This window comes from Haliotis cracherodii, unplaced genomic scaffold (genome assembly GCF_022045235.1).
Source record: "Haliotis cracherodii isolate W230 unplaced genomic scaffold, xgHalCrac1.p SCAF_10, whole genome shotgun sequence".
Lineage (NCBI taxonomy): Eukaryota > Metazoa > Mollusca > Gastropoda > Lepetellida > Haliotidae > Haliotis > Haliotis cracherodii.
In genome coordinates, this window is record NW_027266265.1 from 45,235,272 (window position 1) to 45,251,095 (window position 15,824).

The 15,824-nt window shown below is 41.2% G+C and overlaps 1 protein-coding gene across 1 annotated transcript in view; it reads left to right on the forward strand.

Moving 5' to 3' along the window:
• The first annotated feature begins 177 nt into the window (after positions 1-177).
• LOC139454424 (splicing factor 3B subunit 3) overlaps positions 178-15,824 on the forward strand; it is a 30,014-nt gene continuing 14,367 nt past the window's right edge. The window contains exons 1-15 of the mRNA XM_071236123.1: positions 178-396; positions 1,752-1,986; positions 2,628-2,704; positions 3,139-3,232; positions 4,070-4,242; positions 4,748-4,889; positions 5,467-5,579; positions 6,705-6,842; positions 7,705-7,808; positions 8,855-9,020; positions 9,578-9,673; positions 10,958-11,030; positions 13,524-13,675; positions 14,353-14,508; positions 14,982-15,137. Coding sequence (XP_071092224.1) covers positions 1,761-1,986; positions 2,628-2,704; positions 3,139-3,232; positions 4,070-4,242; positions 4,748-4,889; positions 5,467-5,579; positions 6,705-6,842; positions 7,705-7,808; positions 8,855-9,020; positions 9,578-9,673; positions 10,958-11,030; positions 13,524-13,675; positions 14,353-14,508; positions 14,982-15,137 — 1,866 coding nt within the window. The 5' untranslated portion in view covers positions 178-396; positions 1,752-1,760. The remainder of the gene's footprint in view (positions 397-1,751; positions 1,987-2,627; positions 2,705-3,138; positions 3,233-4,069; positions 4,243-4,747; positions 4,890-5,466; positions 5,580-6,704; positions 6,843-7,704; positions 7,809-8,854; positions 9,021-9,577; positions 9,674-10,957; positions 11,031-13,523; positions 13,676-14,352; positions 14,509-14,981; positions 15,138-15,824) is intronic.

Consider the following 15,824-nt stretch of genomic DNA (forward strand, 5'->3'; position numbering starts at 1 on the left):
GCACTTACAAGGTAAAACTTCTCTCTGATATTCGAAGACGGTAAGGTTAGTGATGTGCATTATAACGTTAATTATGAACAAAGAGGACATCTACTTATTCCTATTCTCATTACTTTACGAAGTAGAGAGTTAGTATTGTTGATGAGAGTAGTTTCATTGTAAGTGCGGTTGAATTGTGGGTAACGGAAGTAATGCGACTATTTGAATACATACAGCGTGAAATGTAGAAACTCGGATAACAATCCATTGTCATCGATGCACAAATGCACTTATAAACTGTGCAAATATCGTTTTTTGAAATTATGACTTCAGCTGCGGTTAAACTGTAACGGTATTGCCGAAAGTTTACCGTCCGCCTGTGAAGAAAAACCGGCACAAACACCAACAAAGAATTAGGTTAGAAATTATTTCTCTTCCCGAGTTCAGTGCGTTTATATTCATTTTCGATTTGTGCAGAATGTGACAGCATTTGAAACGAGGTGTATATATAACGTTTTCGTAACACCAAGATAACACTCTCAATGTTTATATATAGCCATATTCGAAACAGAAATACACGCAGACCAGCACATTAACCATTCAGTGCAAAGCAAAGAATAAGATAGCATACCTTTCTTCTCACTTATGTCCAAATTGAATAATTGATACGTGTTATTATTGCACAAAATTCACAAAAAAATGACATTTTGCGATTCATTGCTATAGCAGAAAAATAACCATTTGTAGATCTATTTGGGGAGACTTTATGCCAGATCTATTCCTTATAAGCAACCAGATATTGGCCATGTTCCCTAATTTGTAGAACGAGTGTACCAAACGGGGAGTATTAATGATTTGACGCTGAAGGAACTCAAAGGATGGCATTCTACCCTATGACTCTAACCATCTACATTCATAGAGTCCTCTTTCAATTTCGGCGTTTCTACAATAGCCGTTGAACATTGAGACCATTGCTGACATTGGCTATTAATCTTTGAGTATAAACCCTTTATAAGTTAGTTATCATGCATATTGGAATTAGGCCTAAGTAATCTGATTTACCTAACAAACCTTTCTAACAAATTATCACTTTGTTAATGATCCCGCTTGTTGCATTTGTTCATTAGTTTCCTGTTTTACACTGCACTTTGCAATATGCCAGCCTCAAGGATATTTCTTAGATTCCAAACTAAGTGCAATGAATGCAATAATGTAAAATTTAAGCACAAGCCTCTTCCTCTATCATGATTATTGATCTTTTTTTATCGGTAAAATAAAAGGCACTTCGGCCAAGCCATTACATGAATTTCAATACTGTAAGTTCCTTTTTGTCAATTTTGCAGACATCCAAAATATTGTTTTCCCCAGAGGGGGGTGCGCATTATGCTTGGGTGCACACTATACTTAAGAAAATACGGTACTGCAAAATGGAGCTGAGCAGGTACTCCCTGTCAATACATGACTTACCAATATAATACTCATTTGGCACCTGATGTGTCACAATGCACCAAACATATAGAGAACCATTACGTCTCTACTGGCTTCTGCGATATAGTTGAAATAATTCTGACTGCGACATTTAACACGGCTGTTTTTCTTTAGTGAAAATAACTCATGAACATTGCTCTTTCAGTTTCAAATTGGTGACTTGTATCAACAAGCTGGCTTTTCAAAGAAAATTACGTCAGAGAGCAGAAAGTTATAGCATGTATATGTATAATGCTTGTATTGAAAGTACGACAATTTAACTCTTTTTTTTTCTATGTTTTCAGATCCACAAAATGTTTCTGTACAATCTGACCCTACAGAGATCCTCTGGGATCAGTTTTGCTATCCACGGCAACTTCTCCGGTTCAAGACTGCAGGAAGTGATAGCAGCTCGTGGGAAGACGCTTGAACTTCTCCGCCATGACCCCAACACGGGGAAGATCTACCCAGTGTTGTCCGTGGAGGTGTTCGGTGTCATCAGAGCTATCATGCCATTCAGGCTTACAGGAGGTTCTAAAGGTAGGTCATAACTAGTACCCCTGGGCACAGACCCTTGTGTTGTTTCTTAAACGAGTGTCAGAAATGCAGTATCCTATTATATATTTACACAAGTCCAGACACCACGTACCGCACCGCTCACCTTGTATCTCCATTTCTTAAGTAAAAACGCAAATCATGCACAAAAACGTCATATCTACCTTGTCATGCTGAAGTCCCGGGTTCGAATCTCCATATGGATACACTGTGTGAAGCTGTCATGATATTGCTGAAATATTGCTAAGAGCGGCGTAAAACCCACTTAACCCATGAAGATCCAGGTTAGAATATATCTTCAGCAAACCCATGCTTGCCATATTAGGCGACTTTGCTTGTGGTCAGGTTTGATGCTCATGATGTCAATCACTGGATTGTCTGGTTCAGACTCCCTTATTTACAGACCACTGTCACATAGCTCGAATATTGCAGAGTGCCGCGTTCAACACTCGCTCACTCCGGCGTGAAACTCTCTTTCGCTCATTCCCTCATCCTCTCCTTCTCCCACTCTCACTTGCACTCCCTCGCTCAGGTTGGTAGCTGAAGGTTTAAGTGAATTCATTCAAGTAACAGCCTGTTTTTCTGTATTTTGAAATAACTAATTGATAATGCTACATTCATTTCAGATTACATAGTTGTTGGCTCAGATTCAGGCAGAATTGTAATTTTGGAATATATTCCATCAAAGAATATATTTGAACGGGTAAGTTCATTTGTTTTTTAATCATGTACATTTTTTTCAAGATCTGATATGTTAATGTGAAAAGTATCAAAGTCTTGTTACATTTTTCATTGGGTAACCAATATTCATCATTCATCTATTCATTACTCTATTGTTTTCTTTCCAAAAAGAGTGAACATTTTAAGATTTAAAAAAAATGAAATAATGTATTAGATGTATATAACTGTTCTAAATATATATAGGCGTCAGTATAATCAGCCAAATGACTACTTGTACGCACATGTTTATGAAGTATATTCACAGGGGTAGAAACTAACATTTGTAGTCCACTAGTCCTTACAATGATAACATATTGTAAGACCCTAACGCTGTATTCAGAAAAAGTATTGGAAATGTTGAGTAACTCCCTCAAAATGTGTCGATTATTTCATTATATGTTCTCTATCCCTGTGTAGATTCACCAGGAGACATTTGGGAAAAGTGGATGTCGTCGGATTGTGCCTGGGCAATACCTGGCTGTAGACCCAAAAGGAAGGGCTGTCATGATAGGTGAGTAGTAGCAAGTAGTGAATGAACCAAGTCACTACACTTTGCCACATTGCCTCATGAAGTTCCCAGATTGTCATCCAAAACGAATGCCAAGCTGGAGTTGTTTTGTTGTTTGTTTTATTTTACACAAACTATTCAAGCATCTGTGCACATTGATTGTCAACAGATGTGATTTATATGATGCATATACCAAATGTTTTTGCCATATTATGCGCCTGACTTAAAAAAAGCATCCCCTTGCCACAACTATTAGACCAATGAATGACCATATCATCTTGTGGGCTGTGAGGCGTGGTGTGGGCTGTGAGGCGGGCTTTGGGGTGGGGTGCCGGCTGTGAGGCGTGGTGTCGGCTGTGAGACGGGGTGTGGGCTGTGAGGCGTGGTGCGTGCTGTGAGGCGTGGTGCGGGCTGTGAGGCGTGGTGCGGGCTGTGAGGCGTGGTGTTGGCTGTGAGGCGGGGTGTTGGCTGTGAGGCGTGGTGTTGGCTGTGAGGCGTGGTGCGGGCTGGGAGGCGTGAGGCGGGGTGCAGGCTGTGAGGCGGGATGCAGGCTGTGAGGTGGGGTGCGGGCTGGGAGGCGGATTGTGGGCTGGGAGGCGTGAGGCGGGGTGCAGGCTGTGAGGCGGAGTGAGGGCTGTGTGGCGGAGTGAGGGCGGTGAGGCGGGGTGTGACTGTTGGTGGCAGGGATGCATGAAACCTAGTGATCAGTTAATTATTGCCTTACATCTATTTTGATGGTTATTAAAATATTGGCTTATTTATAACTCTTATGCAAGTATTTAATATTCCACACGCATGATATAGAAATAAGGCTACTGTATTTTCTTGTTTGCTTCCCAGGTGCTATAGAGAAGCAGAAGCTTGTGTACATTCTGAACAGAGATGCCCAGGCTAGATTGACAATCTCATCTCCACTAGAGGCTCACAAGTCCAACACACTCGTCTACCACATGGTCGGTGTGGATGTCGGCTTTGAAAATCCTACATTTGCCTGTCTGGAAATAGATTATGAGGTACATTATGTCCTGATGTCCTTGCGACTTTTTTTTTAGTTTTGATAACCCAACGGAGGAATACAGGGTTGGCATAGGTCTTGAATTTAGATTCCACTTGAAAATGATAATGTGCCCGAAAATGTCCTTGAATTTTTCTAACCAACCCTGTGCTCAAATTATTGTTTAAAAATAAATGCCTTTTCGTAGTTTGATGGAAACCGCTGTTGAAACTGCTTCAATGAAGCATTTTTTATCCAATCAGTTAAATTCAGTAACAACAGAAGTACCTGCCTTTCAATGATCTCTGTGTCAGCTATGCCGCATATGTAATTAAAAGAAAGTACCAGAAGTATATCATTTATTCAGTTTGAATTTTGGGGAACCCAGAAAATGTCTTGATGAGGCCTTGAATTATGTGTCTGAAATTCTGTACATACCTGACAAAAGCTGACCCATCTTGTGCATGTATTTCCTCCCCATTGCCTCTGTGGTCATGTTGCTGACGATGTAGTGATGGTTGTAGGAGGCGGACAGTGACCACACTGGGGAGGCGGCCCAGAGGACCCAGCAACTACTCACCTACTACGAACTGGACCTTGGCCTCAACCACGTGGTCCGGAAATACTCGGAGCAGCTGGAAGAGCATGCTAACTTCCTTATCTCAGGTACATTTACTCAATATGACCATCACTTGCAGGAAAACATTGTCACATGGACTGTTGAGACTGCTTGTCCAATCTTGTTGCTTCAGTAGACTTAACTCTTTAACAAAAGATCTAAATGAAAGACTAACAGAAATTGATTTCAATTGTCGGTTTTACCTCAAAATCATTTATATAGTATTTAGTGTGGATTGATTTCCGAAATGTTTGCCCACATTTGCTTTTTCTACCGACAGAATAGGTCTTCAGCAACCCATGCTTGCTGTAAAAGGCGACTATGCTTGTCGTAAAAGGGATTGGGTGGTCAGGCTCGCAGACTTGGTTGATGCATGTCATCGGATCCCAGTTGCGTGGATCGATACTCATGTCAATCACTGGATTATCTGGTCCAGACTCGATTACTTACAGACCACCATCATATAGCTGGAATATTGCTGAGTGTTGCATTAAGCAACAAACAAACAAATCTTTGTCTAGCATGCTCAGTTTTACATTTAGAATGGTAATTTAAAAACAAACAAGAATGTGCAAAGCTGTCCATCAAGAGCCTGGGTTGAACTAGTTGTGGTTGATGTTTCAGTACCTGGCGGGAACGATGGGCCAAGTGGTGTCCTGATTTGCTCTGAGAACTATGTGACGTACAAGAACCTGGGAGACCAGCCCGACATCAGGTGTCCCATTCCCAGGCGGAGGGTGAGGTTTCCTGTGCATTAAACTCAGGGGGATTCCCGGTAGAACTGGCCACAAGTAGCCGGGCTTGTCGTAAGAGGCGACATATATGGATCATGTGTTCACACACTGTGACATGGTAGTTCGATTCTCCATATAGGTACAATGTGTGAAGCCAGTTTCCGCTGCCCCTCACTGTGATATTGCTGGAATATTGTCGCTCACAGTCTAACTTGGTTGATGGCGTTTTACCCTGATGTCAAGGGGATTGCTCATTATATCAGTCACTCGTTCAGACTTGATTATTTACAGGTTGGTGTTATGTAGCCGGAGTATGCTGCCAGCAGCATTAAACAACATACAATCGAGTGTTTAGACCCGTGAAGATCCGGGGTAGAATAGATTTTCAGCAACCCATGCTTGCTGTAAAAGGCGACTATGCTTGTTGTAAGAGGCGACTAACGGGATCAGGCGGTCAGGCACGCTGACTTGGTTGATGCATGTCATTGATCCCAATTGCGTGGATTGATGCTCATGATATTAATCACTGGACTGTCTGGTCCAGACTCGATTATTTACAGACAGCCGTCATATAGCTGGAATATTGCTGAGTGCGGCATTAAACAACCAACCAACCAACCAACCAATCGAGTGTTTAATGTCTGGGACCTGCTTTACTTTAGCTTTCCTCCCAAATGAATCAGTCACATCATGATAAAACTGAAGTGCCGTTCAAATCTGTAATCTTCCCAATTCAGTCACCCGTTGACTGCTGTGAAGATCCAGGTTAGAATTGGTCTTCAGCAACAGTTGGCTTGTCGTGAGAGGCGACTAATTTGGATTGGGTGGTCAGGCTTGTTGACTTTGTTAATGCATGTCATCATATCCCAGATGTGTACATCGATGCTCAGGATGTCAATCACTGAAATGTCTGGTCCAGACTCAAATATTTACAGACTGCCCTCTTATAGCTTGAATACTGCCGAGTGCGGCGTTCAAAAACAGACAAAACACAAACAGTCCTTTTGACAATAGCACTGCTTGTTTGTGGATCTGCAAAGGGTGTTTTGTTGCTTGGCATGTCCGTTAAGTGTTAATTGCAAATAACTGCACATGTAATTCAAATTGATAATTGGTGTTTCCTTTCAGTATGATCTTGATGACCCAGAGAGAGGCATGATATTTGTGTGTAGTGCCACCCACAAGACCAAGTCTATGTTCTTCTTCCTGGCTCAGACAGAACAGGGTGACATCTTCAAGATCACGCTAGAGACAGACGAGGATATGGTATGTGTCATGAATACGCAAGAGAGCTAAGCAGTTGTATGCTGACTAATATATGTAATAGAGGACTTGTGACACTAATTGATCAAGGCATTGATGTTCAGTTGTGAGAACAAAAGTTAGGCAGAGCTGAGCACAACTGTTCTTTTTATCCTCTGACATAGGAGACCGCCTCCGTGGTCTAGTGGTAGCGCGTCCGCCCGGAGAGCAGAAGGTGCGGGGTTTGATCCCCGGCCGTGTCATACCAAAAGACGTTAAAAGATGGTACTTGTGAACCCAGTCTGGTGCTGGGCATTAAGGGGCTAAAATGAGGACTGGTTGGCTCAGTCAGTGTACTGTGTCTGAGTGGGGCATTCATGTTAAACTGCAGCATGGTATCCCAGTGAGCTAGCACTATAAATCGGCATCAGTGCGGACGAGTAAAAGCAGCCACACACACATGTACATGCACATCGCTATATAAGTGCAATAATATTGGACGCGATGTTAAGCCCAATTTCACCTCACATCTCCTCTGTCATGGTCGAGTTGTGTCATGAGTTTTGTCTGAGCACAGCCAAATGTAGTGCTGTCAGGAGTTCTCTGTCATATGTTCAAAGCGTCATAATACCAAACTCACTCGCTAACTGAATTCACTATTTGTCCAGCAACATGATTACTTTATAAGCTAGGTTAAATTTTCTAATGTCCTTATGCCTGTACTAGATGTCAAGGTATGTTTTATATTTATAAATGTTGCCCCAAATGTTGGATAAATACGTGATTTACTCAGCAGTCTGGTGTTGATGTAAGGTTATTGCAGCTTGTTTTAACAATGTGACTGTCTTGATAGTGTTTATTAAGTTGTGTTGTTTGTGTGCTTCAGGTTACAGAGATCCGACTGAAGTATTTTGACACTGTCCCGGTGGCTGTCAGCATGTGTGTCCTGAAGTCTGGCTTTCTCTTTCTTGCATCGGAATTCGGCAATCAGTGAGTTGACAGCCTCTGGATATTGGAGAAGTTTGGAATAATCCACTCCTAAGATACCTGATTATATGGACGTGGAATGTTTATCCATGAGACATGTTATTTGTAACTCTTGCATAGAACAAATAGTAATGTTTGCTATATTATATATAGAAGGTCATACAGATTCAGTTTGATGATGCCTCTGTGTATTAGATGTTTTGTGCTGATCATTTAAGACATATGACAGTAAACTTCTAAAACGTAAAACAACCAGTAAATTTAAAGTCGAGGTGATCAGACTTTCAATGAGAAAATATTTAATGTATTGTTCTTGTTTATGAAAATACACAAGACAAAATATCTGAAAAACACAACTCTGTTTTGTGTATAAATATTTCTCTAGAAAACATTCTTTTGTGTCAGAGACTTATTATGTATCACTGATCCTATGGCTAAATGAAAGAAACAGTTTTCGAACCCTTTATGTGAATTTAAGTGAGAGTAGCAAGCCCAGACAAGATGATCTATTTTCAAGTTAGATATGGGGGCACGGGTGGCCCTGTCGTCTTAAGGTGCTGCAATTCGCTGTGCAAAGTTGCGTCCCTTGGTCATGCCAGAAACCTATGATCGTGGGTTCGAATCCAGGTTTGCCCCGATTATGTTTCTAGGTTTGTAAGCACCATGCCCGTGCTCGTGGGTTTTCACCGAAGTGGTAAACGTCTGAGGCCTGCATCACTTCAGGCTTTCCTCCCACATTAACCTGACATGCCGTGATATAACAGGAATACTGTTAAAAGCGGCGTTAAACCCAACTCACTCACTAACTGACATGATCGTCTAATACCGTGATACCCCGTAGTTATAACTTCGGATAACACGACATATGATTGTTGATCCCCAGGACTTCGAGTTACCAAGTTTTCCCGATGCTGGAAGTATTTACCAAACCCAACTCAATCTCTCACTCAAGTTAGATATTATTGACATATAAACTATCCTTACCATGAGGCGGATATTTGTTTGTATTGGTATTAGGCCAGAGGTTAGTTGTGAGCTGTTTGTTTCAGTCACCTGTACCAGATTGCCCACCTGGGAGATGACGATGGGGAGCCCTACTTCAGCAGTGCTATGCCCCTGGAGGAAGGGGAGACGTTCCTCTTCCCTCCCCGAACCTTGAAGAATCTGGTGTTGGTGGACGAGATCGACAGTCTGTCCCCTATCATGACCTGTCAGGTATGGGAACCGTTGGTGTCGTAGTTCGTAGTCATTCTAGCGCTCCTGGACAAACTGTTACTTTAACATTGACTTGAAAAAGTGAAGTAAGTTCAAAGCATGGACAGAAATATTGTTATCATTATTCAGTCCTTCTGTGTTGGAATTGGCCTTCAGAAGCTTCTGCTTGTTGTAAAAAGCAACTTGGATCGGGTGGTCAAAGTTGCTGACTTCGTTGATGCATGTCATAACATCCCATTGCGTAGATTTATGCTCATCTAGAAACTGAAAAAGTTGCAAGAATGATGTTGGATGATAAATAAAATCTCATCCTCGAGTTGATAAAAGTGGCAAAAATCCAAGGCTTGCCAACTTTTATCAACGAGTGTTGATATATTTGATTTCAAAAGACACTTGGGTGAGATTCTCTTTGTCAATCACTGGATTGTCTGATCCATACTTGATTATTTGCTGTCACACAGCTGGAATATTGCTGAGTGCAGCGTAAAAACAACAAACAGACATTACTCATGAAATCTAGCTCTCTGAATTTGCAATTTTTCTTTGTTGTTCAACAGATTGCTGATCTTGCTAATGAAGACACCCCGCAACTGTACACACTGTGTGGAAGGGGGCCCAGGTCTACCCTCCGAATCCTTCGTCACGGACTTGAGGTACAAGGAATTCAAATGTTTATTCTTTGTTTAAAGTTAGGCATGAAAGTCTAGGGGCCCTTGTCAATGTTATAACTCTGATATGATCACCAAGACCTTTCACTCTGCATCATGATGGAAGCATTGGTCAGCGTAAAAATGTTTAGTTGGGGGTGACTATCAAGTAATGTAAAGCATGAAATTAATGCACCACCACATTAATACGACTGTCAAACCTTTGCCTAAAATGTCATGAAGTTAATGTGAGTAGGCCAAGCTTTATAATTTTAAAACTAATCAGCGAACAATGACAGCATGACTTCCATGATGACAATTGGGACAGTAGAAGGTATTGTCTGCTTACAACAGAAGCCGAACTTCCCACTTGACATGTGACTTAGGACTGTCAAATTCCCCACCCACACCCCATAATTTTCACATTCCTAACCTATTTATATTTGCATAGATAGAACTGTCATTAATCTCAATTATCTATCTTCCCTCCCCCATTTAGACTTAAATGAGTAGTGGCATGTCTTTACCCCAGCTACCGGACAGGTGGACAGTGGTTTGCATGTAATTTTAAGGGCATGGTATAATCTACAAAGTACACTTACCTCCAAAAGAAACACAAAACATAGAGAGAAGTATGTACGTTAAGAAGAGATGTTTCCAATGTGTACCACTTTATGACAAAACTAATAATCAGTCAAGTGTTACCACTGTCTTTATTTTCATCACGATATGCTGCATGTGATTTTCCAAACTTTACACGCTAATCATGGGTCTATGACATCACAGGTCATGTGTTCATGAGCATCACTTCACACAACATACCAGTATGTTCGTTTGTGCATCAAACCAATCTAATCTCTTGAATATGAGTAATTCTTCATATATTAACCAACATAGAGGGTATTCACCTTTTTTTGTCGGGGGGCACGGGTGACCCAGTCGCCTAAGGCGCGGCGATTCACTGAGCAGAGTTGCGTCCCTTGGGCACGCCACAAACCTATGATTCTGGGTTCGAATCCGGTTCGCCACGATTATGTTTCTAGGTATGTCAGCACCATACCCGTGCTCTTGGGTTTCACTGAAGTGGTAAACGTCTGAGACCTGCATCACTTCGGACTTTCCTCCCACATTCAGCTGATACGCCGTGATATAACTGGAATACTGTTAAAAGCGGCGTTAAACCCAACTCACTCACTAACTCTTTCGTCGGGTGAGTATAATTTCGACCTCACTATTGACAGTTATGGAAATAAAACTTCAGTTACTTGACTTTGTGTTATATTATGGTAGGTGTCGGAGATGGCTGTGTCTGAGCTGCCCGGTAATCCCAATGCTGTATGGACTGTGAAGAAACGAATTGATGGTAAACTTTAGTCCTCAAGAACTGCATTTTGAGGGTTTTATTGGACAGTACTTCAATGAAATCCATAGACTAACCATGGTTTACTTGCCCCTTTTGTTTCAACAAACTGTCAAAACCTTTGTTCCTGAAGCTGATGGAGCTACTGCAGTATTGACCAAATCCTCAAAATGCAGAATTTCACAAATATTATGATTATTCTTTGTTCTGTAGTTCAGTTTGCAAACAGAATACATGCCTCACATCATGAGTTAGCAGGGCAGAGGCAAGACTACATTAAAATTGAAACCTGTTTGGGTAATGAAAAGGTGTTTTTTCCTGGATACTGTTCAAGGATTGTTAAAAACATGGTTTTCATAACTGCCATAGAGCTCTTTTTGTTGACTGGTTCAGTCCAGACAACAAGAATAAATTTGATGTCTTTAGTTCTCGCTACTGCTAAACAAAGATCTGAGGACATCTTATTGCGGATCATGTCAGAACGACCTTTCGCGAACTTTGACTGGCCAATGGAATGACTGACAAGAAGTCGACTTTAGCCAATCAGAAGGCAGCTTTCTCATGCTTTAGGGCACTAGTTTCCAACTGGCGACTACGCTTAGAAACATATTTTGACAAATTTTCAATTTTATCTTTAATAACGACATCCTGGAATGGCTTATAGATGGCCTATGGATTCAGTCATAAAGCCTGTAACTGTCATTCCGAATACCCTGTGTTAGATTTTTAGATTAGAAATAGCATGATTAGAAAACACATTTCGACTGTCACTTTAATGAACTGGTAAACGACGTTCTGATTGTCGGGATGTCCTCAGATCTTGGTTTTGCAGTCGCGAGAACAAAGATCTGATTTTGATGAGATTGGAATAAGTTTCAGCTTTGTGTAATCTTGTCCTCAGTGCAACATTTGACTTGAACGCAGTGGATTTCAGCGTAATTTCTCCTTTTTGTCACTCTGGGCTCATTCCCACGAAAGTCAAGAATGTTTTTCTCAGCATATACAGATTCTCGTTTATTGAAACATTTCAGCTTGAACTGATTTATAAAACTTAAACTGCTCAATCTGTTGACTGGGTTTTATTTTTATCAATAAATAATCAATTCACAAGGTTAGACATAAAATTGTCTCTCTTAAGTAGTCTTTAGTTCTGGACATTGGTTATAATCAGAGATGCCAACCTTTCAGATTGGCAGAATCATTACCATATTTTAGACCCAAGTCCACCAATCAGCAAGGTGAAATGTATTGCCGATTTTGTTAAGAACATATCCAGTAATGTTTACTAGCTACTGACTTCGCTAAATGCAGCAGTTTTGTTATGAACTAGGCAAAACTCTTCAATTATCTGTCAAAATATTGCCTCTTTCGCCTTAGAAAGATAGTTTAATGCCATGTAGCTTGCCACACCTTGGAGATGGAAAAATCGAGCTTTGAGAAACCAGTTGATAATACTTTCCCATGATATTTGCCAAAAAGGTGGTATCCCCAAATATGAAGAAGCAGTGAGAGTGTTTTCTCTGTAAGGTAATTTTTTATCTGATTGATAACAGCTGGTTTTAGATTGTGATGGGAAGGATTACAGATTTTGAAGAGTTTGGTGATAAAAGCAATGCCAAAGATATTCATGCTTGTAGCAAAATTTGGATCCCAGTTAAACAAGATATTCCCTGGCCTCAGTTTGGGGTTGGCATCTCTGACGTACATGCAGGTGTCCCAACTATCCCCGACAGTTACTGACAAGAGCAGGCTGGTGGTATGGTTACTATCCAACCCCAGGCCTCTGCTTTTTATTTCAGGGACAGACAACTCTGAGGGAACTTCCTGTCTGAGGTTGGTAATTCCCCACATCACCAGCTGACAACATGGCTACAGTTATTATCAGGCCTTAGAAATTTGAATCTCAGACTTATACTGAAATAGATGACTATGTATGAGGAAGTCTGAAATGATGAGTGGGTTGTATATTAATTGTGTAAACTGTTCTGTTCTGTTCTGTTCTGTTCTGTTCTATCATGGGATGTAAGTCGGGGCAGTTAATGTCTTTAAGGCTAAAAGTATGCCTGAGAAAGGTTGTATGGATAACGAATTACAATGTACTATATACTGTTTGTAACTTGCGACTCCCAAGCATTATCTTGGTTTTCAGTGACCGTTATCGTAGACAAATAATGTCAATTCTGACCCCCATGTACCCAAATTGTTTCACACAAGACAAAATACAGCACCAATAGTCTTCCTGTGTTTGTCTCTTTGGTGTTTTTTATTTCAGTTTCATGTTTTTTTCAAATATGTATTGCAGATAAGATTCTTTAATTTGAAGGTTAGACATCAACAATAGTATTACTATTTAGTTATTGTATGTAATGTTTTATACTACTATTGCTTGATCGTGTTATGTAGATTATTCCAATGGAAGTAGCATCATGATCATCTGGTCTTGAATGACCAAGTAGAGGTTTGAGTTTTAGCCAGACCTCGGTTGTGTACTTGCAGATGAGTTTGATGCCTACATCATCGTGTCTTTCGTGAACGCCACCCTTGTACTGTCCATCGGCGAGACCGTAGAGGAAGTGACAGATTCTGGCTTTCTGGGAACCACACCAACAATATCATGTTCTCAGCTTGGAGATGATGCTCTCGTACAGGTATTACTGGCTAGAAATACTATTGTTGCACACAGTTTAGGAATGTTTGAGCACACATCTGTATGTTGTGTTATTTTTATCACTGAATAGGAAGTAATGATTTTTAGGAATCGTATTTAACGTAGGGAGGAGGTGATGAAAGGCTGTTTTTGGGTGATAATTGATCTGTGTAGATGTTTTACGGTTGTAGTTTTCAGCTGAGTTCTCAGCAGACACCTTTCCTCTGTTTTGGTCTTCTATATATTGGACTTAAAACAGATCTATACATGTATTGGAGTGTGGCTGAAACTTCAAAAACGTTTTTCCACTTCTTGCATTGTTCAACCCGTGAAGATCCAGTGTAGAATAGGTCTTCAGCAACACATGCTTGTCGTAAGAGGCAACTAACGGGATCGCATGGTCAGGCTCGCTGACTTGGCTGATACATGTCATCGTATCCCAGTTGCGTGGACCGATGCTCATGATGTCAACCACTGGATTGTGTGGTCTAGACTCAGTTATTTACAGACCACCGTCATATAGCTGGAATCTTGCTGAGAGCGGCGCTAGACAATAAACAAACAAACAAAATCTTGCATTGTTCTGGGCAATAATTACCATACAGTCTTGCTTCATGCAGGAAATGTTTTATGTTCTTTGTAACCCGCCAGTATGGAATATGTTGTCATGTTTTTCAGATCTACCCTGATGGTATCCGTCACATTCGTGCAGACAAGCGTGTCAACGAATGGAAAACTCCAGGGAAGAAGAACATTGTGAAGTGTGCAGTCAACCAGAGACAGGTTGTCATCGCTCTGACAGGAGGCGAACTAGTGTACTTCGAGATGGACCCGGTATGTTGTCAACTTCCATCATCACAATGTCTTATAATAATTGACAAGTTCAGTGTTGCTGCTGATGTGATGGCAATGTTATTTCTCATGGTGTATTGGATTTGTCATCATAAACACCTCTTTCTTTGCAGCCCTGTGCAGGTGCCAGGGTTAGAAATGGTCTCCAGCGACCCAATGTACCCCAATAGCAAGAGGCATTCACAATATCAATCACTGGATTAGCGATTATTTACAGGCCGCTCTCATATAGCTGGAATATTGCTGAGTGTCGAGTTAAACAGTGAACACATGGATCCTTTCTTTATATGTTATTTGTCGTTCAAGAACATTTATTGCCACAGAAATGATGTTTTCCGTGTTTCACCTGAATTAATGATTATGATAATGAATTGCTGATCTGTGGATGTAGGGCTATTGTAAGTGAAAGCGGCCAAAATGTATATGATGACAGTCTCGTTATTGATGTCCAACAGACAGGTCAGCTGAATGAATACACTGAGCGGAAGGAGATGTCATCGGACGTGGTGTGTATGGCGCTTGGTCGGGTGCCCGAGGGAGAACAGCGATGCCGCTTCCTTGCAGTTGGCTTGGCAGACAACACAGTCAGGATTATCTCCCTTGACCCTTCGGTATGTTGTGATTCATTTGAATCGTTAGAATGGAGCGAATTTGTTAATATCCATGTGTTTTACTTTTGGAAATGAAGGCATGTTATCATACCTGGATATGAACAAGGTGATTAAATACATAAATGTAAAGAAATCCTCTATAGTTCTTCTCTGGGATGAATGATTGCAATTTATAGTTCTATCCGCCTCTCTGGTCTAGAAGGTAGAGCACCTGCCTGGAGAGCAGAAGGTCTGTGGTTCAATCGCTGGCCTCATCCCAAGAGAGGTTAACAATTTTGTGGCATTAGTGGGAGATACTGTTTGGTTTGGAATATGTATACGTTGTCTGAGTGGGGTATCCAGGTTAAACTGTGGCATGGTGTCCCACTGGGCTAGCTCTAAAAATGTGGACTAGTACAAGCAGCCATGCACGCACATGCACGCACATGCACGCACATGCATGCAAGTGGCTCTGTAAGTGGCTCTGTAAGTGCAATAACCTTGGATAGTGATGTTAACCCCATGGCACCTCTCCTTCGTAATAGTTCTCCACTAATTATCCCCCGCCGCGCGAAAGCGCGAAGCGGGGGATATAGTATTCACGACCGTCCGTACGTCCGTCCGTCCGTACGTCCCACCTGTTTGTTGCCGCGATATCTCAAGAACTAAACACTGGATTGTCTTCATATTTGGAACTATGGTGTATAT